At 71.3% G+C, this 25,939-nt stretch overlaps 8 protein-coding genes across 8 annotated transcripts; 3 read left to right on the top strand and 5 right to left on the bottom strand.

Moving 5' to 3' along the window:
• Positions 1 to 4,332: 4,332 nt before the first annotated feature.
• On the bottom strand, positions 4,333 to 4,545 carry AURANDRAFT_31857 (hypothetical protein; the record flags this gene model as incomplete). Its single annotated transcript, XM_009042155.1, has 1 exon — positions 4,333 to 4,545. A coding segment is annotated over one exon (213 nt), but the record flags the coding sequence as incomplete, so codon positions are not given.
• Positions 4,546 to 4,668: 123 nt separating this feature from the next.
• On the bottom strand, positions 4,669 to 4,965 carry AURANDRAFT_31785 (hypothetical protein; the record flags this gene model as incomplete). Its single annotated transcript, XM_009042154.1, has 1 exon — positions 4,669 to 4,965. A coding segment is annotated over one exon (297 nt), but the record flags the coding sequence as incomplete, so codon positions are not given.
• Positions 4,966 to 5,589: 624 nt separating this feature from the next.
• On the top strand, positions 5,590 to 6,825 carry AURANDRAFT_66856 (hypothetical protein; the record flags this gene model as incomplete). Its single annotated transcript, XM_009042214.1, has 1 exon — positions 5,590 to 6,825. One exon carries the CDS (start codon positions 5,590 to 5,592, stop codon positions 6,823 to 6,825), a length of 1,236 nt encoding a protein of 411 aa, XP_009040462.1.
• A 38-nt stretch (positions 6,826 to 6,863) lies between these two features.
• AURANDRAFT_31908 (hypothetical protein) lies at positions 6,864 to 7,547 on the bottom strand (the record flags this gene model as incomplete). Its single annotated transcript, XM_009042153.1, has 1 exon — positions 6,864 to 7,547. One exon carries the CDS (start codon positions 7,545 to 7,547, stop codon positions 6,864 to 6,866), a length of 684 nt encoding a protein of 227 aa, XP_009040401.1.
• A 2,139-nt stretch (positions 7,548 to 9,686) lies between these two features.
• Positions 9,687 to 12,871, bottom strand: SOC11 (hypothetical protein; the record flags this gene model as incomplete). Its single annotated transcript, XM_009042152.1, has 2 exons — positions 9,687 to 11,313; positions 11,463 to 12,871. 2 exons carry the CDS (start codon positions 12,869 to 12,871, stop codon positions 9,687 to 9,689), a joined length of 3,036 nt encoding a protein of 1,011 aa, XP_009040400.1.
• Positions 12,872 to 13,981: 1,110 nt separating this feature from the next.
• Positions 13,982 to 14,473, top strand: AURANDRAFT_6591 (hypothetical protein; the record flags this gene model as incomplete). The annotated part of the gene is made up of 1 exon (XM_009042215.1): positions 13,982 to 14,473. A coding segment is annotated over one exon (492 nt), but the record flags the coding sequence as incomplete, so codon positions are not given.
• A 519-nt stretch (positions 14,474 to 14,992) lies between these two features.
• Positions 14,993 to 16,879, top strand: AURANDRAFT_59443 (hypothetical protein; the record flags this gene model as incomplete). Its single annotated transcript, XM_009042216.1, has 1 exon — positions 14,993 to 16,879. One exon carries the CDS (start codon positions 14,993 to 14,995, stop codon positions 16,877 to 16,879), a length of 1,887 nt encoding a protein of 628 aa, XP_009040464.1.
• A 1,754-nt stretch (positions 16,880 to 18,633) lies between these two features.
• On the bottom strand, positions 18,634 to 21,719 carry BIOB (hypothetical protein; the record flags this gene model as incomplete). Its single annotated transcript, XM_009042151.1, has 2 exons — positions 18,634 to 19,668; positions 21,705 to 21,719. The coding sequence occupies 2 exons, from the start codon at positions 21,717 to 21,719 to the stop codon at positions 18,634 to 18,636; spliced, it is 1,050 nt and encodes a 349-aa protein (XP_009040399.1).
• Positions 21,720 to 25,939: the final 4,220 nt, after the last annotated feature.

Genomic DNA, 25,939 nt, shown 5'->3' with positions numbered 1-25,939 from the left:
ATGCAGTACAAAGCGGACGTGAGCAGGCTCACGGCGCCCGTGGGCCGGCCGTGGTGCTTGTCCGGGATGTCGTAGGTCTGGATCTCGATGTGGTGCGGCACGCGCGGGTCGTAGACCACCAACACGGGGAAGGGCGGCCGCGTCTCCTCCTCCTTCTTCTTCTTCTCCTTCTTCTTCTCCGAGCGGCTCATCTTCTTCTTCGCCGCGCGGCCCTCCTTGGCGCGCGCGGCGATCGCGACCTTGTTCCGCGCGCGGTCCAGCAGCGCGCGGCGCCGGTGCGCGGCCGTCTCCGCGCGCTCGAAGGACTGGTGGCCCCGCTTGCCGTCGCGCACGTGGAGGCTGTGGTTCACGTGGTCCACGCAGGCCTCGCCGCAGACGAGGCAAACGCAGGCGTCGCGCGGCGGCCGCCGCTTCCGAAAGTCCGACCTTCGCGCGCTTCGTCGCCTCGTAGGACGCGTCGGCCTCGAGCGCGCGCACGGCGTCCTGGAGCAGGGGGTCGAAGACGCCGCCGCGCTCGCCCTTGCTGCTGCTGAAGACGTTGGACTTGCCCAGGAGGAGCGCGCGGAACGTCCGGTTCATGCGGCGGACCTTCTCCTTCCCGCCGCCGTCGACCCACCAGCTCGACAATTCGTCGAAGTCGATCTCGCCCGACGCGTCGCGGTCCAGCTCCTTCATCGTCTCCCGGATCTGCTTGGGCGTCACGGAGACCCAGCCCAGCCGGATCAAGAGCGCCTTGAGCTCGAAGGAGTCGACCGTGCCGCTGTCGTCCGTGTCCACGCGCTGGAAGATGGCCTTGATGCGGCTCTTCTCCGCCTCGCGGTAGCCCTCGCGCTTCTTGTCCTTGGCGGCCTTCTTGATGGCCGCGATGGCCGCGCGGTCGCGCGCGAGCGCGAGCTTGTCGGCCACGAGGGTCTGCTCCGCGGCCGCGGCCGTCGCCGCCTCGCCGCCGCCGTCGCCGTCGCCGGCGCCGGCGCCGGAGATCATCTTCTGGAGCTTCTTCGCGCGCGTCTGCTCGACCTGGCGGTACTTGCGCAGGAACTTGGGCAGCCACTTCGTCGGGACCCACGGCTTCTTGTAGACCGTCTCCGCGTTCTGCCGCGCGGCGACCGCCGCGCCGAGCTCCTCGGCGGAGACGAGCCCCGCGGCGCCGCGGCGCTTCGCGTGGCCCGCGGAGCCCGCGCGCGAGTCGTTGACGTCGCGCGCGCCGAGGCGCCGCCGCGCTTCTTCGGTTTGCGCGAGCTTCGCGGCGACCTCGGCGGCGCCCTCCTGCATGATCGTGCGGTCCGTCTGGGCGCCGCGGCGGCTCCGCGCGACCTTGGCGGCCGCGAGCTTCTGCTGCGCCTTCGTGACCTCCGCGAGCTCGCGGGCGACGGCCTCGACGAGCTTCGGGCCGTCGGGCACGCGCGCCGCGGCGAGGTTCGCGCGCGCCGCCGCCGCGGCGCCCGCGGCCTCGACGGCGTCCTTCTCGCACTGGATCCGCGCGTACTCGTTCGCCCGCAGCGCCTCCTCGCGGCGGACCGCGCGCGCGGCGTACTTGTCGGCCATGCGGAACCAGCCGCTCACGGCGGTCCACTCGCCCTCGAGCTTGCCGCTCTTGGGGTCCACGGGCGGCGGCGGCGCGATGATGCCCTCGTCGACCTCCTCCGCGACGTCCTCCTCCTCGACGACGGGCTTCTTGATCGCGTCGCGCGCCGCGCGGCGCTGGGCCATGGACGCGCGGCGGCTCGCGCGGCGGTTGAAGGACGCGCGCTTCTCGACCTGGGACGCCGTCATCGTCGACAGCGTCGTCGAGTCGCCGCCGTCGACTTGGGAGCCCGCGGCGCGCGGCTCGCCCTCGCCGTCGGAGCCGCTCGGCTCCGTGCCCTGAAACTCGGAGCCCGGCGTCGTCGGCCGGCTCGGCGGCCTGGCCCGGGCCGGCTTGGCGTCGCCGCCGCCCATCTTCCGGTCCTTCTTGCGCCGCTCGCGCGCGAGGAAGAGCGCCTGCTGCCGCTCGTGCTCCGCGACGGCGCGCCGCGTGAGCTCGATGGACGTCGCGATGGACGGCACGGTGACGAGCATGTCGAGCTGGCCCGTGCGCTGGGCCTCGGCGTCGTTCTCCGTCGCGGGCATGGCGTGGTCGCGCCACATCCACTCGGGCGAGATCGCCGTGTTGCCCCGGAGCGACACGAACTTGAGCCGGTTGTGGTCCTGCGACTTCTGCAGGGCGTGCGCGAAGGCGCGGGCCGCCCAGTCGTCGAGCTCGTTGTGGCTCAGGTCCAGGGACGTGAGCACGGCGGACCGCTGCAACCCGTCGCAGACCGCGACGATGCCCCGGCGGTCGCCCTCGCGGCACATGGAGCAGTCCGCGAGCCCGAGGTAGTCGAGCGTGCCGCTGCGCACGATCTTGCGCTTCGCCTTGTTCTTGACGGCGTTCGCCTTGGCCTTGAGCTTGATGATGCCCCGGAGGTTGTTGTTCGCGGACGCGGACGCCGCGCTGTCGACGTTGCCGACGCGCTTGTAGTCGTCGTCGTCGTCGTCGTCGCTCCCGACGCCCGAGATGGCCAGCGTCTTGATCGAGATCTCGCCGCGCCGGTGCCGCGCCGCCTCCTCCTCGGCGGCGACGCGGCGCAGGAGGTCGGGCGACCCGCCCGCGAGCGCCTCGCCGAGGTGGTACGCGCCGAGGCTCCCCACGGCCTGGTTGTTCGCGAGCTCGAGGCGCCGCAGGGCGCCCGAGATGCGCACGGGCACGCTCAGGTGCTTGGCGCCCTCGGCGTCGACGCGGTTCCCCGCGAGGCTCAGCGACTGGAGCACGCCGTTGCGGAGCAGCGCGCGCGCGAGCGCCGCGCACCCGAACTCGCCGACGCCGTTCTCGTTCAGGTCCAGGTTCCGCAGCGTGCCGTTGCCCACGACGCCCACGGCGACCTGGGCCGCGCCGTCGTCCATGAGCCGGCACCGCGCGAGCCGGACGTTGACCAGAGGCGCGGGCACCGCGCGGTCCGCGTCGTCCGCGTTGCCGTCCCACTTCTCCGACAAGAGCAAACCGACGGCGCGGCCGCCCTCGACGCCGATGCGGTTCTTTGATAAATCTAGACTCTCGAGCTTGAGCGCCGCGCCGGAGGCCAGCGCGGTGCACAGGCTCCCGACGCCGTCGCCGCTGAGGCCGTTCGCCTGCAAGGCCAGCACCCGCAGCGCGCCGCCGCCGCCGCCGGAGCGGATGGCGTCGGCCAGCGCCCAGGCGCCGTCGTCCTTGAGGCGGTGGCCGTTCAGGCAGATCTCCAGCGGCTCGCCCCTTTTCGGCTTCGGCGGCGACAGCGCGTCGTTCTGCTTCGACCGGTGGTACGCCAGGACGTGCAACACGTTGTAGGAGCCGTTTCCCGTGCGCGCGATGGGCGCCAGCGGGTCCACGTGGTGCTCCCCGTCGACGCGGAAGCCGTAGCGGTACCTCCCCGGCGGCAGCGCGAACTCGAGCTCGTACGCGCCGTGCCGCTTGCGAGAGGGTTGGAGCCGCGCGGGCTTCCAGCCCGTGAACTCGGCCTCGATGGACACGTTGCGCCGGGGCCGCGGCTCCATGTCGGGCCGCCAGGCGAAGGTCGCCAGCGCCTTCATCGCGCCCTCGGGCACGACCTCGACGCCCGGCGCGTCCGTCTCGGGACGTAAGCGCGCGGCGTCCGGGAACGCGATGTCCTTGCGCAGGGCGACGATGGCGCGGGCGAAGGTCGACCCGGGGCCGGGGGCCTGCTTCTCCGGCTTGCCGTTGAGGAAGTGGTGGCGCGTCATGCCCCGCATGCCGTCGGACGCGCGCGGCGCGGCGCGCTCGCCCGCCGTCGGGTCGACGCCGTGGATCTTCGCGCCGAGCTTCACGGCGTCGCCGGCCTCGTCGAAGGGATCGCTGAGGCCCGGCCGGTCCGCGTTCATCCAGTGCGGCGGCACGAGCTTCGGCGGCGGCGGCGGCACGGGCCACAGGTCCGGGTGGTAGAGCAGGCGCCGCGCGCGCAAGGATCGCGCCTCGTACTCGGGCACCTCGTTGTCGCCGCCGCCGCCGCCGTCCTGCGTCGGCCGCCCGACGACGGCGCGCACGGCGGAGAAGCGCTTCTCCGCCGCGAGGTCCACCGCGACCTCGCGCGCGACCTCGTCGCCGTCGTGGCCCTCGTCGGGCCGCGACTGGCGGAAGAGCAGGCGCGCGTGCTGGGCCGCGTCGTGCTCCGCGCAGGCGATGATGACGCGCTTCGCCTCGAGCATGCGCGTCGCGCCGGCCATGGCGTTGCCGAACTTTTGCACGGCGAGGGACGCGGAGAGCGCGTTGCCGATGATGCCGCCCTTCTTCGACTCGCCGACCTGCTTGAACCACATGTAGAACTCGTGGAAGTCGATGTCGCCGGAGCCGTCGCCGTCGAGCTCCGTCATGATGGCGTGGAGCTCGTCCTTGTCCTTGACGGGGATGCACAGCTCCTTGAGCAGGCCCTCGAGCTCGCCGACGTCGATCGCGCCGCTGTTGTCCGCGTCGAAGACGCTGAACGTCGCCTGGACCTGCTGCCGCTCCTTGTCCGCGGCCTCGACGCCGGCCATGTTCACGGCCGCGCGCTTCTTCCGCTCGAGCATGCGCTTCTCGCGCTGCGCCTCCAGGAACTGCACGTCCGCCTCCTTGGAGTCGACGCTCGCCTCGTCGGCGGCCGGCTTCTTGCCCGCGACGAGCTCGACGCCGGCGCCGGCGCGGGACAGCCGCTTGACGACGGCGTCCGCGGCCTCCCGGGTCAACGAGCTCTTGATCGTCCACGGCACGCGCTCGGCCGCGTCCGTCGCCTGCTTCAGGCTGAAGCGCGTCACGGCGCGCAGCTCCTGGATGATGCGCTTGCGCTTCTTCTCCGGCACCTCCGTGAGCGACACGTCGAAGAACTTCTCCTCGAACATCTCGGCCGTCGGCGCGTCCTCGGCGAGGAGGCCCTTGCGCCGGAGCTTCTCGCGCGCCTTATGCTGCGCCTTCTTCATCGAGGCCTCCTTCTTCTCGCGCTGCTTGTAGGCCTTCTCCAGCTCCTTCTCCTCGGCGGCGGCGCGCTTCTTCTCCTCCTCGGCCTCCTGCTCCTGCTTCTTCTTGAGCGCCTCGGCGCGCTCCTGCTCGCGGCGCATCGCGTCGGCCACGTGGAGCAGCTCCTGGCGGCCGTGCTTCGTCCGCAGGTAGTCGTCCATGAGCTGCTTGATGTCCCGCGTCTGGATGCGCACCTCGTGCTCCTCCTGCTCGGCGAACTTGCGCCGCGCCTCGACCTTGAGCTGCTCGTCGCGCTCGACGCGGCTGCTCATGTCGACCTTGGCCGGGGGCGCGGCCTTGTAGCCCATGGGCGGCCGCGGCCGCTTCCGCCGGTCCCGGTGGTTCTGGTTCTTCCATACGTACATGGTCGCGCGGCCCGCGGCCCGCGCGGTTGGGGCCGCCGCTAGCCGCACTCGTCGACGCTGCCCCGCTCTTGTACTCGCAACCCCTGCACCATCGGCTCGCCAACGTTAACGTTAAAAGCGGTTGCGTGGCACACTATGTTGGGCTCCTTCCTGCCGCCCGCGCGGTCCGGGAGCGGCGACGCGAAGAAGGTCGACGTCGTTTTGCCCCGGTCGCGGGGGGGCATGCCGAGCCCGGAGAAGGAGAACGCGCCGCCCGAGGCCAAGGACGCCGGCCTGGCGCCGACGCTCGACATGCACCTCAAGGTGAGCGAGCCCGACGACCTCGACGAGTCGGAGCTCGCGGCCATGGAGGCCAAGCTCCACCGCCGCGGCGAGGCCAAGGTCGACGCGAACGACGACGACGCGCTGGCCGACGAGCTCGCGGCCTTGGAGGCGCAGGTGAAGTCGCGCGCGGCGTCGGCCGCGGCGCCGGCCGAGGGCAAGGAGACGAGCCTCGAGGCGGACCTCGCGCTGGAGGAGTCGAAGCTCGAGGCGCGGCAGCAGGAGGTCTTGCGCCGGGCCGTCGCCGACGCCGGCGGCGCCGCGCCGTGCCGCTGGCTCGGCGGGTCCTTCGTGAGCTACGGCGCCGCGCCGGCGCCGGAGCGCGCGCCGGCGCCGGAGGACGACGACGACGACGACGACGACGACGACGAGCCGCCGGAGTCGTCGCGGAGCTCGGAGGCGTCGGAGGAGGTCGGCCCGGAGGCGCGGCGCCAAGCGATCCGCGAATTGGCCAAGCACCTCCAGTCCCTCGCGTCGACCGTGGAGCAGGAGCACGCGAAGCGCGCCCGCGCGCCCAAGGTGCGCGCGCCGGCGATGATGCTCAAGCTCGAGGACGAGGTCGAGACGCTCAAGAAGTCGCGGGAGCGGTCCGGCGACGCGCTGAGCCTCCTGCGGCAGGGCGGCGGCCTCGGCGACCCGCGCGGCGCGGGCGCGGCCCACGGCGCCATCCTCGAGGCGGCGATCATGATCGCCCAGTCCGACGTCGCCGTCATCGAGGAGGCGGACGTCGTCCGCGCGCTGCGGCGCGACGTCGACAAGCACGTCCGGGCGCTGAAAAAGGCGCTCCGCCGGGCCGACGGCACGCACGACCGGCGCGGCGCCCGCGACGCGCGCGACGCCTACGTGCCGCCGGAGGAGCCGAAGCGCGGCGGCGGCTTCTCCGAGATCCGCAAGCCCCGGCCGCGGCCGCGGCCCGTGTACCGCGGGCCGGGCCACAACGAGCGCGACCGCCAGTACGAGGACGTCGTCGTCGTCCGCCGCCAGGACGGCCTCGCCGTGAAGCGGCCCCACTACCTCAAGCCGGCGGCCGCGCCCAAGAAGGCGCCGGGCCGCGTCTGCCGCGGCGCGCCCCAGGTCTCCCGCCACTGCCACGGCTACGTCCCCAACGACGACGACCTCGCGTCCCTCGCGCTCTGAAGGTGTGTTTAAGTGTCATTCTCGCTCTGAAGCTTGATTTAAGTGTCCTCTCGTTGCGCCGCGCGCAGCCACGGGTCCTCGAGGAGGTCGGCCATGGTCGCGCGCGCCGCCGCGTCGCGCGCGAGGAGCGCCGCGAGGACCCGTCTCTCCTCGGCGCCGAGCGCCGCGTCCGACAGGTCGACGACGCCCGCCCGGATCGCGTCGAAGAGGCCCTCGACGGAGTCCGCGACGTCGAAGGGGTTCCGCCGCGTCCGGAAGTTGTAGTAGCAGCAGCCCAGGGCCCACGCGTCGCACGCGAACGCGTTGAAGTGGACCTTCTCGCCCGCCGCCGCCGTCGCGACCATCTCCGGCGCCCAGTAGGCGTAGGTGCCCTCCGTGCCCGAGATCTGCGCGAGGCTCGCGGCGCGCTCCAGGCGCCGCAGCCGCGCGAGCTTCGCGGCGCCCTCGAGGCGCGCGTCCGCGGCCGCGGAATCGGTCGCGCCCTCGCTGCCGCCGAGGCCGCCCGCAAAGCGGTGCGCGACGCCGAAATCCGCGATGGCCACGCTGTCGTCGCCGCGCAGGAGCACGTTCGCCGGCTTGAGGTCGCGGTGCGCGACGTGGCGCGCGTGGAGGTACGCGAGCCCGTCCGCGAGTTCGAGCACGTAGCGCGCGGCGCGGCCGCGAGCGACGGCGCCGCCGGAGACGGCGCAGGCGTGGCGCGCGGCCTCCGGGTCGTAGGCCATGACGGGGCCCCGGGCGCAGAGCTCGAGGACGAGGCAGAGCCGCGCGTCGTCCTCGACGACGTCCAACACCCTGAGCACGCGTCGGTGATCCAGCGTCCGCGCGAGCGCGACCTCGCCGGCGACGGCGTCCAGGGCCGTCGTGACTTTGGGCCGGCCCGTCGCCGGGTCCCGCGCCATGGTGCGCTTCCGTCTGAGGGCGGCCTTGTCGAGGATCTTGACCGCGACTTCGCCGCCGTCGGCGCTCGCGTCGCGCGCACGACGCGCGCGAACGCGCCGCGGCCGAGGGGGCCCCGGAGCGCGTAGTCCGGCAGGGCGTCGGCGTCGGGGTCGTCGTAGGCGGGCGGCGGGGCCGACTCGTGGAGCGAGAGGCGGTGCAGGTTCGCGCCGATCGTGCCGAGCGACGCCGCCCAGGAGCGGAGGCGATCGGCCTTGGATTTACGAGGGGCGGCGGTTGTGTCGGCTTGGACGCTGGCGCGGGCCGACGTCGCCCAGGCCTTGAAGCGCGCCGACCGCGACGGACGATGCGTCGCGGCGGCGGGCGGAGGAGGCATAATTTCGAAGGTGCGCACTGATCGCTGGCGATCTGCTGGCGCCGCACAGCGTTGTGGAGAAACGCCCTCCAGGCCTCCCGGCACACACTCCAGGAGTCTTACGTCTCGTCGAGTCGCGCGATCTCCATTCAAAGTCGAAGCGTGGCGCCTGGATAGCGCGCGACCCGAAGGCGAGCGCGTCGCCGACGGCCGCGTGGTTCTGGGCCGTGACGAGCGCGTCCAGAGCGTCGCGTCTCTCCAGCAGCCCGGCGTCGCCGGCGCGCTCGTCGGTCGGGACTCGTCGTATCGCTGCGACGAGCGCCGCGCGCGCGGCGTCGACCTCGCGACTCAGCTCCACGGACCGCGGCGCGACGCCCTGCGCCGCGAGGACGCCGGCCATGTCCGCGCCCGCGCGCTGCGCGGCGTCGAGGTGTGACCGGTGCGGGGCGGTTTTGAGCTTGCCCTTCAAATCGTCAAACACGCCGCGGCGCGCCGCGTCGGCGATCTTGCGGTCAGCTATGACCACCGTTGGATCTGTGGTCGGCGCCGCGCCCTCGCGGCCGTGGACGAGCGCGTGGTCTTCGTAGAGGGCGCGCAGCCGCGACCGCCGGCCGTCGTCATCACTGGTGAGGCATCGTCTCGTGAGGATGCGGTGTCGTCGGTGGCGCGACAGTTGGCGCAAGCAGCAGAGAGCGGTCATGCTTCGGCCGCGCGGCTCGAGCTCGTGCAACTTGACCTTCAACATGCCTCAAACGAGACGAGTCGTGCTTCAACCACGCAGGTGTGGCCGCCCCCGCGACGAAGAGCGACGAACATAGCCCGCGCGGGATAGGTTAGCGCTCGGGCCGGTCCCGGAGGAGCGCGGCGAGCGCGGCGGCGTCCTTCGGCGCGCGCTCGCGCCTCCGTCGCCGCGAGAGCGGGTTCGACCCGGCGTCCCCGGAACTCCGCTGCGCCGCGGCGAGCTTGAATCGTTCCGCGGCGACGCGCGCGGGCGAGTAGTCGCGGTCGTCGTCCGCCGGCGCGAAGCCACGCTGGAGCCAGTACTCCTCGCCGTAGTCGAACGTGAGCTCGTCGCCCTCGGCGATGTCTTTGAGCGCGTAGAATGACACGCGCCGCGCCTCGAAATCGATTCGGTACTCGAGATTGGCGTGCTGCGCGTGGTTGATCGCGCGCGACGCGTGCGTCGAGGCGACGGCGTCGATGAACCGGTGGCTCCCGGCGATCGCGCCGCCGCCGAGGTGGAACAGGTACGCCGGCGGGTCGCGCTGGTAGCGCGTCGCGCGCTCGACGAAATCGATCGACTCGCCGACGTAGTCGCAGACGTACGAGCCCGAAACGCAAGCTTCCGCCGCGAACGCGCCCAGCCCCTTGGGACCGCAGTCCGCCACGTCCATGCGCAACTCCTGCGCTCGAAGCGGGGCAAGCGTGCGGCGCGGCGAACTCGACGCACGGGGCACAAGGCCATCGCCCGCTGCAAAGAGACACGCTGCGGCTACGATGCGACGCCAAACAGCGGCGGCCATCACGATGAGAGCGGCGGCACCTTGAGGTACAACATGCACTTCAACCGACGCCGTCTGCCGCTTAAAGTTGGCCTGTAGGAGCGAATTTAGACCGCGGCGCCCCCCTGCAGCGGGCTCTGGAGCTCGACGTCCGCGCCGGCGTCGGCGTGGATGGCCTCGAGATCCAGACCCTTCGTCTCCGGCGTGCGCGCGAAGACGACCGCGGTCATCGCGGAGCAGACCGCGTAAAAAGCGAACGTTCCGTCGACGCCGGCGCGTCGCGTCAGCGACAAGAACGTCGCCGCGCAGGTGCCGCTCACGAGGCGGTTCAGGAAGACGGCGCGCGCGACGAGCGTGCCGCGATTCGCCTCGGGCTGCAGCTCCGTCGCGACGACGACGGCGAGCGACCCGGCCCCGAGCGAGAACGCGAACATGTAGGCGCACAGCAGGAGGACGACGACGACGCTCGGCGCGCCCGCGGCGACCGTCGCCGCGAGGAGCGCGAGCGTGACGGCCAGGGAGGCGCCGGACAGCGCGAGCATGGGCCGCCGGCCCGCGCGCTCGACGCGCGCCATGGCGACGACGACGCCGAGGAGCTTGACGACGCCGACGCCGAGCGACGCCGCGAGGACCTGGACCTGCGACGCGAGGCCGAGGCCGTCGCGGAGCACGTAGCCGACGTAGTACAGGACGCCCTCGCTGCCGTTCGCCTGCCCCGCGGCGGCGACGGCGAAGCCCTGGAGCGACCGCCGCCGCTCCGTCTCGCTCGCGCGCGCCGCGGCCGCGGCCGGCCGGCGCCCGGCGACGCGCGCGACGAACGCGTCGGCGGTGTCCGCCGCGTCCGCCGGCACGTGGTAGGCCTCGAGCACGCGGCGCGCCTCGTCCGCGCGGCCGTTCGCGAGAAGCCAGCGCGGCGACTCGGGCAGCGCGCCTCGCAGGAGGAGGAGCGCCGCCGGCAGGGAAGCGCCCAAACCGAGCATGGACCGCCAGCGCCGCTCGTCGTCCCGGAAGACCCCGATACACGCCAGCGACGACGCGTACCCGACCACGATGCCGACGTTGATGCCCAGATCCGCGACGGCCGTGAGCTTCCCCCGCTCCTTCGTCGGCGCGAGCTCGGCCATGAGCGTACCTAGCGGCGAGGCAGATATCTGCATCCATCCAATTGCCCAGACGCGGCGACACGTGCTCGCGGAGACCCACGCGACGCCCGAGCCCGACCCGGCGAGCGCGCGCCCAAAGGCCAGGACCGCGAAGGACGGCGCGAACGCCTGGCACACGAACCCGGCGAGGAGGAGCGCCGCGGAAACCAGCAGCGCGGCGCGGCGGCCGCGGCGGTCGCTGAGCGGCCCCGCGACGCCGAGCGACGCCGCCGCGGCCGCGAGGTTGAAGAGGCTCGCGGCGACTTCCGCCTGGACGTCGGTGAAGCCGAGCTGGTCCGGCCGCCGCAGGTAGAGCAGCGCACCGCTCATGACGCCGACGTCGTAGCCGAAGGCGAGGTTCGACAGGTTCGCGACGAGCGCCGCGCGGCGCACGAGCGCCAGTGCCGCGCTCGCATCGCTCGGCGCGGTCTCCATCGCTTTCGTCGGAGCGTTGCCGCCGAGCAGGCAGCCGCAGCCATCCTCCTTCGTCTCCTCTCTGCTCGCTTTCATGGGGGCATCATTCTCGCTCGGATCCATTTCGCAGCCCGACCCCGCGGACATCAACTTGATGGTCAACATGGGCCGAAAGAACCTGAGGTCGCCAACGCGAAATCAAGTGCGAAATCGAGGCGACGTGAACGCCAAAAAAATCCAACTCGGAAATAAACATCGCTTTAGCCCCGCCTGGATTCGCCGCGGTCGCGCTCGGCGGGCCGGCGGCTCTCGCCGCAGAAGATGCACTCCGTGACGAGGTCGAGGGACTCCTCGTTGACGAAGGCCGTCGGGATGTCCTTGCCCACGCACTTTCGGTTCGTGCAGAGGAAGCAGGCTTTCTCGAGGGACTGGGCCGTGCGCGTGTAGAGGTAGGCCTTGATGGGCCCGTCGGACCACGAGACGACGTCCTCGCCGCGCGGCGCCCAGGCCGTCGGGCCCGGCGCGAGCGTCGACTGCGCTTTCGTGAAGAAGGACGCGTCGGCGCTGGGCGCCAGGCCCCGGTCCCGGCGGACCTCGTTCACCTTCTCGGCGTCCATGCCCAGCGCGAGCGGGTGGAACGTGACCATGCGGGAGCCCGGCTTCATGCAGGCGAAGACGCGCGCGACGTGCTCGTCGAGGGACCGCTCGCCGTGCTTGCAGGACCGCGCGCCGAAGATCTCGTTGTAGTTGTTCACGAAGGCGACGTCCGCCGAGCTGAGGAACTCCGCGACCGCGGGGTCCGCGAGGTCCGCCTGCCGGAGGACGACCTCGCCGACCTTGGGCGGGGGGCCGTCGCGCTCGCCGATGGCGTGCTGGAGGGCGGGCCACATGTGCTCGTGGCCGACGATGTGGCGGTCCGGCATGAGCTCGATGCCCCGCGCCTCGCAGCCCACCGTGCAGGCCATCTGCATCGTCGCGTTGCCCACGCCGCACCCGATGTCCACGAAAACCTCCGACGCCTTCAAATTCGTGAGCTCGGCGACGGTCCGCGTGGCGCCGAAGAAGAGGCGCCCGTACTGGGCCTTGTCCTGCGTCGCGCCGCTCACGGAGCCCGCGGCGTTGCCCGTGCGGACCAGCGTCCCCGCCTCGATGTCGGTCATGGCGACGCCCGTGCCCTCCTCCGTCGCGCGCCACAGGGCGACGAACTCGGCCGTCGTCAGCGGCTTTCGTTCGTCGTCGGCGCGCCTCAGAGCCTCGGCGCGCGCGCGCGCTTCCGCTTCCGCCGTCGCCGCGGACTCGGCCAGGATGCGCGCGAGCTGGTCCTCCTCCGACTCCTGGGACGCTTGCGCCTCGAGCCGCCGCCGCTTCTCGGCCCGCTCGGTCTCCTCCGACTCGGCCAGGATGCGCGCGAGCTGGTCCTCCTCCGACTCCTGGGACGCTTGTGCCCCGAGCCGCCGCCGCTTCTCGGCCCGCTTCAGCTCCGGGTCGTCGTCGTCCCGGGGCGGCGCGCGCGGCGGCGCGGGCGCGCGCGGCGGCGCCGGCGCGTCGGGCGTCACCTCCGCGGGCGGCGCCGGCGCCGCGGGCGTCTTCACGGGCCTCGGCGCGGCGGCGGGCGTCGGTGCGGGCCGCGGCGCGGCCGCGGGCCGCGGCGCGGGCCTTGGCGCGGCGGCGGGCGTCGGGGCTTGTGTGCAGTCGTCATCCGACTGCGTGAGGTCGACGACATCGCGGCTGGACATCGTCGCGAGCACGCTGTCGAGGGCGACGACGTCGAGTGTCGAGGAGGCGGGTCGGCTGTGGGCAAGCGCGACGCTGGTGGCGGGTGTGATATCGTCTCGACTGATTTGATTCGTGTTAGCTGAAGCGGTCATTGAAGTTTCAATGCGCCCGATGTTCGCAGCCCTCGACGCCGCGAAGGCAGCCCCAGCTTGAGTGCTGCTCGAAGCGCATGACTGCTTTACGGCTCGCGACGGTCCTGGCCATCGCTAGCGCGAAACTGAACGTGCTCTACGTCCTTGTCGACGACCTACGCCCATCCATCGAACCCTACACGGACAATGTCCCAACACCGCACCTGCGAGCTCTGGCGGAACGCGGCGTCGTCTTCGACCGCGCCTACGCGAACCAGGCCGTCTGCAGCCCGTCGCGCAATTCCTTCCTGACGGGCCTCCGGCCGCGGAGCACAAAAGCCTGGAACTTCGCGAACCACGTGCGCCAGGCCGACTGCGGCTTAGAACTCCCGGACGCCGCCTGGCGCGGCGACGAAATCGCCGAGGTGAGCATCGCGCGCGACGGCGGCATGGCCGGCGAGTGCTGCTCCCACTGCACGCTCGCCGCCGCCTGCGCGAAGTGGACCTACGCGAACGGGACCTGCTTTCTCCACGGCGCCGCGGCGGCGCGCGCGCCTTCTTCGGGCGCCGTGTCCGGGGCGTCCGGCGCCGACGCGACGTGGTGGGCTCGCACCACAACGACGCCGCAGCACTTCCGAGAGCGCGGCTACTGGACCGCGGGCGCGGCGCGGCGTCGTTCGCCGGGATTCTTCGAGGGAGATGTCCCACCGTAGGCACGGGCAAGATCTTCCACACGGAGGAGGGCGGGTCGACGCCGCCGTTCTGGGTCGGCCCGGGCCTGCCGCCGAACCAGGACCCGCCGTCCTGGAACGCGAGCATGGCCGACGTCGACGCCGTCGCGCCGATGCGCGCTGCGCCGGCGGCTGGTCCCGCGTCGCCTGCGCCGTCGACGCGACGGAAGACGGCGAGCCCCTCGACGGGAGCGGACCGTTCTGCGACAAGGTCATCGCCGACGACGCCGCCGACAAGCTCCGACTCGCCGCGGCTCGACGGCCCTTCTTCGTCGCCGCCGGCCTCCGGAAGCCCCACACGCCCTGGCGCTACCCGTCGCCCTTCCTCGGGAACCAGAGCGACGCCGCGGCGCACGGCGCGCTCGATCCGTCCGTCGCGCCCATCGCGCTCTCGTCCATGACGACCAGAGGATTCCAGGCGGATCCCTTCTCGCCGCTGCCGCGCGCGAACGGTTCGGCGTTCCGGCGCCACTACTACGCGGCGACGGCCTGGATGGACTCGCAGCTCGGGCGCGTCCTCGACGCCCTCGATGCCACCGGTCTCGCGTCGTCGACCCTCGTCGTGCTCCACGGCGACCACGGCTGGAGCCTGGGCGAGCACGGCGCGTGGCAGAAGTTCACGGAGTGGGAGGCGGGGCTCCGCGTGCCGCTGATCGTCGCGGACCCGACGCGGCCGGCGACGCACGGCAAGCGGTCGTCGGCCCTCGTCGAGCTCGTCGACGTCTTTCCGACGATGGCCGAGCTCGCGGGCGCGCCGCTCGACGAAGCCGTCGACGGCCGCTCCTTCGCGGCCGTCCTCGACCAGGCCGGTCCCTGGAACGCGACGGCGGGCGGCCGCGCCGAGGCCTTGGCGGAATACCCGCGGTGCCCGTCCGACGAGGCGAACGCGAGCGACTACTGGCGGGACAACGTCTGCGAGTTCGTCGAGCGGTCGCGCTTCTTCGCCATGGGCGCGTCGCTCCGGGTGGACGCCTGGCGCTACACGGAGTGGCGGCGCTGGCTCGGCGCGGCCCTCGAGCCGGACTGGTCCCCGTCCGGGCTGCTGGCGCGGGAGCTCTACGGCCACGGCGCGTGCGACGGGGCGTCCTGCTTCGACGACTACGAGAACGCCAACGAGGCCGCCGATCGGCCCGACGTCGTCGGCGAACTCGCCGGGCGGCTGCGGCGCGCGTACGACGAGAGGGTAAGGAGGTAGCGGCACAATAGCGGCACGTGGCGCGACTGCAAGCCTACTGCACGCTCCCGTGATCTTCGGCGCCACGCCGATCGCGATCGAATGATGATGCGGTCCCAAGCTCTGCGCGCGCTCGCGAAGCGCGCGCTCTCCACTGCTACGGCAACGGCCTCGTCGACGCCGCACCTCACGTCCTCGAAACTCCTGCACGGCCGCGAGCTCCAGTTCCTGCTCCACGAGTTCATCGACCTGCAAGCGCTGCTGGCGACGGAGCGCTTCCGGGACCACGACGTGGAGACCATCGAATCCATCGTCGAGGCCGGGTCGACGCTCGCCGAGGAGGTCTTCTACGACGCGAACCCCGTCGGCGACCGCGAGGCGCCGACCTACGACGCGGACGCGGACGTGGTCGTCCACCCCGCGGCCGTCGTCGACGCGCAGAAGCAGTACGCCGAGGGCGGCTTCATCGGCATGACGCTGGAGCAGGACAAGGGCGGCCTCGGCCTGCCCGTCTGCGCCGCGGCGCTCGCGAACCTGCCGTTCTCCGTCGCGAACACGGGCCTCATGAGCTACCACGGCGTCACGAACGGGTCGATCACGCTCCTCGCGGCGCACGGCTCGCCGGAGCAGCAGGCGACCTGGCTCCCGAAGCTCACGTCCGGCGAGGCCTACGGCACCATGTGCCTCAGCGAGAGCCACGCGGGGAGCTCGCTCACGGACCTCCGGACGTCCGCGGCGCCGAACGGCGACGGGTCCTACGCGATCAAGGGCAACAAGATGTGGATCACGGGCGGCGACCAGGGCCTGTCGGAGAACATCGTGCACTTCGTCCTCGCGAAGCTCCCCGGCGCGCCGCCGGGCGTCAAGGGCATCTCGCTCTTCCTCGTGCCGAAAGTGCTGGAGAACGGCGCGCGCAACGACGTCTACCTCGGCGGCATGAACCACAAGATGGGCCAGATCGCGTCGGTGAACGCCGGCGAGCTCCTCTTCGGCGACCGCACGGGCGCGGCGACGGGGTATCTCGTCGGCGAGCCCCACGAGGGCCTGAAGTGCATGTTCGTCATGATGAACGAGCTCCGGGTCGGCGTCGGCATGGGCGCGGCCGCGTCCGGCGTCGCCGGCTACACCGCGGCGCTGCGGTACGCCCGCGACCGCGCCCAGGGCCGGCCCCTGACGTCCAAGGACCCCGCGGCGCCCATGGTGCCCATCGTGCAGCACGCGGACGTGAAGCGCATGCTGCTGGCCGCGCGCGCGTACTCCGAGGGCGGCGTCGCGCTGAGCCTCTACGGCGCCGAGCTCATCGACAAGATGGCCGTCTGCGAAGACGCCGCGGCGAAGCAGGAGCTCCACCTCGTCCTCGAGCTGCTCATCCCCATGATCAAGTCGTGGCCGTCGGAGTGGGGGCTCGAGGCGAACCGTTTGGCGATCCAGGTCCACGGCGGCGCGGGCTACACGACGGACTTCATCGTCGAGCAGCTCTACCGCGACGCGCGCGTCAACTCCATCTACGAGGGCACGACGGGCATCCAGAGCCTGGACCTGCTGGGCCGCAAGGTGCCCATGGCCGGCGGCGCGGCGCTCGCGGCGCTCGCGGCGCGCGTCGCCGCGGACGCCGAGGCCGCGGCGGCCCACGCGGAGCTCCGCCCGGCCGCGGCGGCCCTCGGGGCGGCGCTCGAGACCTTCGGGAAAACGACGGAAAAGCTCGTGGGCGTCGCGGCGGCGGGCGACGTCGACACGTTCCTCGCGAACTCGAACGAGTACCTCACGGCCGCGGGCCACCTCGTCGTCGCCTGGATGTGGCTCAAGCAGGGCACCATCGCGTCCGCGGCCCTCGAGGCCGGCGCGGGCGACGACGACGCCTTCTACCACGGCAAGCTCCACACGATGTCCTGGTTCTTCGCCCACGAGCTGCCCAAGGTCCACGCGGCGTCGAAGCTCCTCGCGTCCCTCGACACGCAGAACGTCGACATGAAGGACGAGTGGTTCTACTAGCAAGGGCGGCGTAATTCCGCGACTAACATTTAACGTTCAGCGTCCGCCCCCAGCCGCCGGAGCCCTGGATCGCGCACTGCGTGAGCTTCCCCTTGTCCGCGCGCGCCTTGATCTGGCAGACCTGCTTGCCGCGGTTCGCGACCTTCGTCTCGCCGCTCATGAGCTTGAAGGGGTTGCCCTGCCGCCGGAACGACGCGGCGAAGGACACGGACACGCTCCCCGCCGCGGGGCTCCCGGCGCCGAGCACGTTCTCGACCTTTTGCAGCGAGCCGAGCGCGTCCTTGACGGAGCCGTCTCTCGCGATGGCCTTCTTCGCCAGCTCGATGACCTGCTTCGCCTCGGCCGGCGTGCAGGTGGCCTGGAGCGCGTGGCCTCTGCGGCCGCAATTTTGCGGGCGCTTGGAACGCCGCAGCCTGCAGCAGGCACAGCGCGCCGACGATCAGGCGCATCATCGTTCTCGTTGCGACTGCTGCCGGCGGGAACCGACCGGTGCTGTTGCTGATGCTCAGGGAGAGCTCTAGAAGCGGCGGCGACTGCTGCCGGTGGGAACCGACCGGTGCTGTTGCTGATGCTCAGGGAGAGCTCTAAAGCGGCGGCGACTGCTGCCGGCGGGAACTGACCGGTGCTCTGCGTTGCCGATGCGCTCAGGGAGCGCGGCGCATAAGATCGTAGGAGCTCGATTGCAACTTGAATACAACATTAACCACGTTGCCCCGGGCTGCAAGCTGCCACGACCGAGCTTGGCAGCTCCAGAAACCACACTCACTTCGTCCGTCGTCGAAGAAGATGGTCGAGACGCGCGCCGCGCGGCAGCGCAAGCCGACAAAAACGGAAGAAGAAGAGGAAAAGGACCCGCCGCCGCCGGAAGAAACACCAAAAGACACGAAGCCGAAGAAGAAGAAGCCCAAGGACGACGACGACGACGAGGACGAGGAGCGCAAGGAGCAGAAGCGCCGCGCCGCGGAGACGAAGCGGCGGCTCACGCGCGTCGTGCCGGCGAAGAAGAAGGCCGGATCCGGCGCGAACTGGTTCGGGACCTGCGCGCTGACGACGGTCTACGGCGCGTTCGGTTTCTTGCTCCTCGGGAAGAAGCTCGGCGACCCCGCGTTCAGCGACTGGGCGAGCCCCGGACCGGGCCAGCTGCTCCTCGGCGACGCCGGGCGCCTGGCCTGGTTCGAGTTCGGGCCCGAGGGCGTGTCGTCGAAGATGCTGGGCTGCCCCGCGTGGCTTTTGGAGGCCGCGTTTCTCGCGCTGGGCTGCGCGGGCGTCGTACTGACGTGGTCCACGAAGCCGGACCACATCGAGGCGAGCGCCTACCTGGTCTCCTGCGAGGGCATCTACTACCTGACGGCCTGCGTCTACTACGTGCTCCTGGGGCTGCCGTGGGCCGTCGCGGCCTACGCGAGCATGGGCGCCGCGCTCTGCGGGCTGTGCCTCTACCGCGTCGGCTGGTACCTCCCGCGCGGGCCCGAGCACTACGACAAGTACGAGGGCCTGAAGGCCTGGCAGTGCCTGCTGGCCTGCTTCGGCATCATGCTCGGCGGCAAGCTCGTCGCCCGGGCCGGGCCCGACGCGCTGGAAGCCGACGTGTCCGCGTTCAAGGACGTCCGCGCCCACTTCTTCGCCAACGGCCGCGCCTGGACCAAGGGCGCGGCCTACCCCGACGGCTACAACGTAAGCGGTTAAAGGACGGCGTGGACTTGTGGGCGTCGCTTTTTTTTTTCGGGGGCGGGCCCCCCGGCCGCGGGGGATCTCTACGCGGCCATGGGCGCGTCCACCTCGCGCTTGAGGTGGGTCGTCGTGGGCTTGGGCTTGAGGCCGCGGAGGCCGAGCGTGTCGAAGAGCTGGGCGTCCTCGCTGAACTTCGGGTTCGGCGTCGTGAGGAGCACGTCGCCGTTGAAGATGGAATTCGCGCCCGCCATGAACATGAGCGCCTGCTCGCCCTTGGAGAACTCGAGGCGGCCCGCGGAGAGGCGGACCATGGTCTTGGGGAGGACGATGCGCGCCGCGGCGATCATGCGGCACATGCCGAAGACGTCGACGGGCTCGGCCTTGCCGCCGTCGCCGATGGGCGTGCCCGGGACGGCGACCAAAGCGTTGATGGGCACGGACTCCGGGTGCCCCCCGGGGAGGTTCGCGAGCTCGTGCAGGAGCCCGACGCGGTCCTTCTCCTCCTCGCCGAGGCCCAGGATGCCCCCCGAGCAGACGGAGATGCCCGCCTTCTGCACGTTGGCGATCGTCGCGAGGCGGTCGTCGTAGGTCCGCGTGGAGATCACCGACGGGTAGAACTCGCGGGACGTGTCGAGGTTGTGGTTGTAGGCCGTGAGCCCCGCGTCCTTGAGCTGCCGCGCCTGCTCCTCGTTGAGCATGCCCAGCGTCGCGCAGACCTCCAAGCCCTCGGCGTTGACCTTCTCGACCATCTCGAGGATCTCGCGGAAGGCCTTCTTCTTGTTGCCGAGCTCGCGCCAGGCCGCGCCCATGCAGAAGCGGGACGAGCCCGCGGCCTTGGCGCGCTTCGCCGCCGCGAGGACGTCGTCCACGGGCAGCTGCCGCGTCGGCTTCACGTGCGTCTTGTGCCGGACGCTCTGGCTGCAGTAGCCGCAGTCCTCCGTGCAGCCCCCCGTCTTGATGGACAGGAGCGTGCACTGCTGCACGTCCCGCGAGTCCCAGTGCGCCCGGTGCACGGCCGCGGCGTCGCGCAGGAGCTCGAGGAGCGGCGCGTCGTAGACGGCCGCGATCTCCTCGCGCGTCCAGTCCGTCCGCGGCGCGGACCGCCGCGCGACGAGGTCCTTGACGGCGGCGTCGTCGGCCGGCGACGCGTAGGTCGCGGGGCCCGCGGGCGCCGCGGGGGGCGCCTTCGTCACCTTCGTCACCGTGATGGACCGCGGCCGCGGCGCCGTCGCCCAGTCGGCCTCGGGCTCCTCGAAGACGCGCGCCGACGCCGACGACAGCTTCCGGGGCACGTCGCGGGTCGTCGACGACAGCGACCGCCGCCCGGGGGCGCGCAGAGCCGTGCCGAGGCGGTGCATTGAGGCCATTGCACGACGCTGGTGGCGGACGGAGTCGGCTCGACTAGAGCCGTACATCAACCACGGGATTTAGGCTAACTGCAACCAGACTGAGTTGCCGCGATGAGGGCCAATCGCCTGATCGATCGGGCAGCCCAGGACACGACACGACGCGTCGTCTCCATGGCCGACGAGGACGAGGTGCCCGCCTGGGTCGGGGAGCTCGGCGCGGCCCCGAGCTACGTGCTCCTCATCACGGGCACGCTCGTCCTCTTCTGGGCGCTGAGCGTCGTCTGCGAGGAGCGCTTCGTGCCCGCGCTGTCGGTGATCTGCGAGCGCTGCGCGATCCCCGACGACATCGCCGGCGCGACGATCATGGCCGCCGGCGCGAGCTCGCCAGAGGTCTTCAGCTCGCTCGTGGCGCTCTTCATCACGCACAGCTCGCTCGGCGTGGGCACCGTCGTCGGCTCGGAGATCTTCAACCACCTCTGCATCTGCGCGGGCTCCGTGCTCAGCGCCAAGGGCGGCGTGCTGATTTTGGACAAGGCCATCGTCGCGCGGGAGGCTTCCTTCTACCTCCTGTCGTTGGTGCTTCTTTCATACTTCCTCACGTTGGAGTCCGCGCCGGAGTCCGACGACCCGGGAGGCCCGGCGCACATCGTCATCCGCTGGTGGGCGGGGTTTATACTGGTCGCGTGCTACGGCGCCTACGTCGTCGTCTGCGCGACGTTCGAGAAGATCAAGGCCTGCGTCGGCTACGCGCCGCCGCCGGGCGAAGACGAGGAGGCGGCGCCGGACGAGTACCCGACGCCGCGGAGGTCGTTCCGCCGGCGGCCGAGTTTGATAGAGGACGAACCGACGGCGAACTTCCACGACGAGTTCGAGGAGTCGCACGACGACGCCGACGAGCCGGCCGCGGGCGGCCGCCGGCCGTCGCTCGGGAAGCGCCTCAACTCGTCGACCATCGAACTCGTCGAGGAGATGAACCTCTTCGGCATGGACGCGAAGCTCGAGGAGATGGAGCAATCGCCGGGCGAGCTCGCCTGCCACGTCTTCCGCGCGAACCGCTTCTACCGCAACTGCCGCGCGTCGGCCCACGCCTGGGAGCTGCGCTGGTGCGTCGTCAAGGACGGCGAAGTCGCGACGTACCGCCACCGCGACGAGGTCGGCGTCAAGTTCTGGACGACGCGCATGCGGGCCATGCGCTACGCGCTGCGGGGCGTCACGGTCGTCGACGCGAAGCGGCACCTCGTCGCGCTCGATCTCGCGCCCGTCTACGACGCGGGCGGCGCGGAGGAGAAGCGGAGCCGGGCCTTCTTTCTAGCGCCGAACGACGACGTCTTCTCCGAGTGGGTGCGGCGCCTCGAGAGCGCCGAGGACCCGGACGGGCGCGTCGTGCCGGACCGGAAGAGCGACGTGGCCGCCGCGGAGCCGCACCCGACGGACGACGAGGAGCCGTCGCTCGTCGAGTGGCCCCACGGCTCGAAACTGTCCTTCGCGGGCGCGTGCCACGTCGCGCTCTTCCCGCTCAAGCTCGCGCTCCACGGGACCATCGTCGACGTGCGCCTCCAGACGGAGCGCCTCGGCGAGCACGCCGCCGCGGCCTGCGTCGCCTGCGTCGTGTGGCTCGCGGTGCTGTCGCTGTTCATGTGCTCGTTCTGCGAGACGCTGGGCGCGATGCTGGGCCTGCCCGACGCCGTCGTCGGCATCACCTTCTCCGCCGTGGGCACGTCGCTGCCGAATCTGGTCGCGTCCATGGTCGTCGCGCGCAAGGGGCTCGGGAACATGGCCGTGTCGAACGCGCTCGGGTCGAACACGTTCAACGTGCTCATCGGCCTGGGGCTGCCCTGGCTCGCGTTCTGCCTGTCGCACGGCGGCGTCTACCACGGCCTCCCGGCGGAGGACATCGTCGTGCCCGTGCTCGTGCTCGTCGTCACGCTGCTCCTGTTCCTGGTGCTGCTGCTGTGCACGGGGTTCCGCCTCTACCGCGTGCACGCCGCCGCGTTCCTCGGCGCCTACGTGGCCTTCCTCGTCTGGGCCGTCGGGAAGGAGTACCTCGGCGCGGCGGACGACGCGGACCCGGGGCCGGGGCTCGCGCCCAAGTACGTTGCGTAAGCTATCGTCGGACTCCGTCGTCGGGAGGTCTCCATCGAGGCTCCATCGGCGTCGTCGGAGCCGTACAACTTGCCGACAGCGACTGCAACAATCGCGGGATTTCTTCAACAATCGCGGGAGAGCTCTCTCTTTGCGACGAGTGGCTTCGACGAACGCGGTGGCACTAGTCGACTTTTCTCCTGGCAGCAATGGCCGACTCCGACAGCGACGATTCGGACATCGTCATCGAGGAGCTCCCCTCCGGCGCGCCGCCGGCGGCCGCGGCGGACGCGGAGTCCTCCGACGACGACATCGTCATCACCGGTGCGTGCCCCGCCCCGGCCCTGTTTCCGCCAGCCCCCCGCGCGCCGCCCGCCCGCCCCCCCGGACCCCCGCGCCCCTCCGCGCAGAGGTGGAGAACGTGACGAAGGCCAAGGACAGCGACAGCGACTCGGGCATCCTCATCCAGGAGGTGTCGAACGAGGCCGACGACGACAGCGACGGCATCCTCGTCACCGAGGTCGAGAGCGACGACGACAGCGACGGCATCCTCATCGAGGACGTCACGGCGGGCCGCGGCGGCGAGGAGTCGAGCGAGGCCGACGATTCCGACGACGACGACGACGACGACGACGACGACGACATGCCGACGATCGAGGAGGTCGAGCCGCCCGAGCGGTCCGGCCCCGCGGGCGCGCTGCGCACGGGCTTCCTCAACAAGAAGGCCAAGGCGCCCCCGTCGAAGCTCGAGCTCGTGCGCCTCAAGGAGGAGAAGCGCATCGCGGGCAACGAGGAGTTCAAGAAGAAGCGCTTCAAGCCGGCGGTGAAGCTCTACACGGAGGCCGTCGACGTCGACCCCTACGACAAGACGCTCTACGCGAACCGCGCGGCCTGCCACCTCGCCCTGGGCGACTGGCGGAGCGCCCACGACGACGCCGAGGAGTGCGTGAAGCTCGACCCGACCTTCGTCAAGGGCTACTTCCGCCTCGCGCGCGCGAGCCGCATGCTCGGCCAGCACGACGCGGCGCTCGGCGCGGCGAAGAAGGGCCTCGATTTGGAGCCGAACAGCGTGCCCCTGCGCGAGGAGTACGCGCTGGCGAAGAAGGACGCGCGGCGCAAGGACCAGGTCAAGGCCATCAAGGACGACATCCACGACCTCTGCGCGGAGATGACGCCCGAGGAGCGGCGCTGGAAGGCGTGGTGGGGCGGCCAGGGCCACCCGACCTGCGTCAACAACACGAACCTGGAGCGCTACATCCCGGACTGCCCCATCGACGTGTCCTACGACGCGGAGGTGACCCAGGAGCTCCACGGGCCCGACAACCTGCCGCGTCTGGAGTCGGACGACGAGGACGACGAGGACGACCTGCTGCTGGAGGAGGTGTTGGAGCGCCTCGAGCTCGACTACTTGATCCCCCAGTTCGAGGACGAGGGCATGGGGCCCCGGAGCTTCCTCACGTGCGCGCGCCTGCCGCCGCTGCGGCCCCTGCTGCGCCATTGGCTCGACGAGAGCTGCGGCGTCGACGACGCGTCCGCGTTCCGCCGCGCGACGGCGCTCGCGGAGACGCAGGCGCGCGACTGCCTCGAGGAGTCCTGGGACGACGGCGCGGACTCGCTCCGCGTGTTTCCCAAGGGCGAGGGGCTGTCGGCGACGTACCCGACCTTCTCGTGGCGCCAGCGCGTCCGCGAGATCGAGCTCCGCGTGCTCCTGCCGCCGGGCTGCACGGGCCGCGACCTCACGGTGAAGATCCTGCCCCGGCGCATCTCCGTGACCGTCAAGCGCGAGGGGCTGCGGTTCTGGCCCTACGAGCGGAACGCGTGGACGTCCATCGTCGACGTCGGCCCGCAGCTTCCCGGCGAGCGCGCGGCGTCGAACGTCTACGGCGACGGCTCCGAGTCGTCCGACGACGACCAGCCCGTCGTCGAGGAGCCCAGCGACGACGACATGCCCGCCTTCGACGGCGATTCCGACGCCGAGGGCGACATGGACGGTTTGGACCCCGTGGGCCCGGAGAAGGCCAAGGGGCCCGGGCCGTCGAACGCGGACGTCTTCCGCGCGGCCAAGGCGAAGACGACGGGCGCGAAGCAGAGCGCCAAGTCCTTCGAGGACCTGCCGGGCGTCGAGCTCTCGGACGACGACGAGTTGGAGGTCGAGGAGATGGCCGGCGACTCCGACGAGGCGGACGTCGAGGAGATGCCGCCGTTGGACGGGTCCGAGTCCGACGAGCCCGAGGTCGAGGAGATGCCGCCGCTCGACGGGTCCGAGTCGGAGCCCGAGGTCGAGGAGATGCCGCCCTTGGACGGGTCCGACTCCGACGAGGAGCCGGAGATCGAGGAGATGCCCGGCTCGGACGACGACGACGATTTGCAGGTCGAGGAGCTGCCCATGGACGACGACGACGACGACGACGACGACCTCGAGGTCGAGGAGCTGCCCATGGACAGCGACGACGACGACGTCGAGGTCGAGGAGCTGCCGCCGGACGCCCAGGTCCTCGACCCGGAGGAGGAGGAGGAGCCGCCCGAGGACGACGAGGACGACGACGACGACGACGAGGCGGCGGTCGAGTTCGCGGGCGCGGCGCCGCCGCGCGTCGTCGACGACGGCGGCGCGGCCGCCGCGGCGTCGCGGACGCCCGTCGTCGTCAAGGTCAAGTGGGTCGACATGGGGCTGACGCTCAAGGCCTTCGAGGTGACGATCTCGAATCGCCGGAGCGTCGGCGAACTGAAGGACGCCGTCGCGACGGTCACGGGCGTCCCGACGGACCTGATGGTCATCGAGTACGACGGCCTCGTCATCGACGCCCAGGACGCCGAGTTCCTGGGCCTCGTCGCCGCGAAGAAGGGCATCGTCACCGTCTCCGAGGCGTCGAGCGCCGACGAGGCCGCGGCCAAGGACGGCGACGCGCGCGCGCACCGCTGGGCCGAGGAGCGCGCGGCCGCCGCCGCGGCCAAGGCCGCGCCGCCCAAGGCCGCCGCCGCGACGCCGAAGCCGACCCCGGCGCCGGCGGGCAACGCGACCTTTGCGGCGAGGCCCGCGCCGCCCGTCGGCATTCCCGTCGCGGACGCGGACGACGGCGACGACGACGACAAGTGCGCCGTCGACGGCGCGCCGACGGAGATCACGCTCCTCGACTTCCCGACGGCGCACAAGCTCCTCGTCGACGACTCCATCTGGCACATCTCCAAGCCGCGGTCGTGCAAGGGCCACGCGCTCCAGGCGCCGATCCTCGTCATGCAGCTCACCAAGTTCCAGGACTTCCGCCGCGGCACGGCCCAGGACGCGGGCCAGATGTGGTGGCGCCACATGTTCGTCGGCGCCAACGAGGAGTGCAAGCTCTCCCACGCGCCCACGGAGTTCTACCAGTGGAAGGACGGCAAGGGCTAGGCGCCCCTCCCCGCGCGCGACGCCCGCCGACGCACCGAGGCCCGCGCGCGCGCCGCGCCCCTCCCCCGATTTTTACAAGCTATCGCACCTATGATCTCGGTGCCGTGATGAAGCTCCTGAGAGGAAGATTGCCTCCCGACGAGTCCCGTTCCAAAGGCTTGGACCAAGCGCTTGTGGTAATTCGAGCTTGGCCAATTTGCAGGCGAAGAGAGGCGGCCCGCTCCGCCGGACGAGGTTTTCGTTCACGGAGCCCCCCATCAGCCTCGGTCAGTACGCAAACATGGATGAAATCATGGGAGACCTGTTTGTTACAAACGAGTTTGCGAGGAACGTTTCGGACAAGATGGATCAGATGCGAAGAGACGACCACGAAAATCACTACGCAACTAAATATAGTCCGGATATATGTGACATATTAGAGTTGAAGGAGGATTTCGACGAGCCCGCTGCGCTTGAGGCATTAAATTCTCGGATGTGCGAGTTGAGATGTGTTCCCGCGCCGGACGACGAGGGACTTGTGCATCCGATGGCTAGAGTCGACGGAAAGAAGATGTGCGAGTGCTGCCACGC

This window comes from Aureococcus anophagefferens (assembly GCF_000186865.1).
Source record: "Aureococcus anophagefferens unplaced genomic scaffold AURANscaffold_28, whole genome shotgun sequence".
Taxonomy (NCBI): domain Eukaryota; class Pelagophyceae; order Pelagomonadales; family Pelagomonadaceae; genus Aureococcus; species Aureococcus anophagefferens.
Note: the sequence above shows the minus strand (reverse complement) of the source record. Positions and strands in the feature narration are given on the sequence as shown.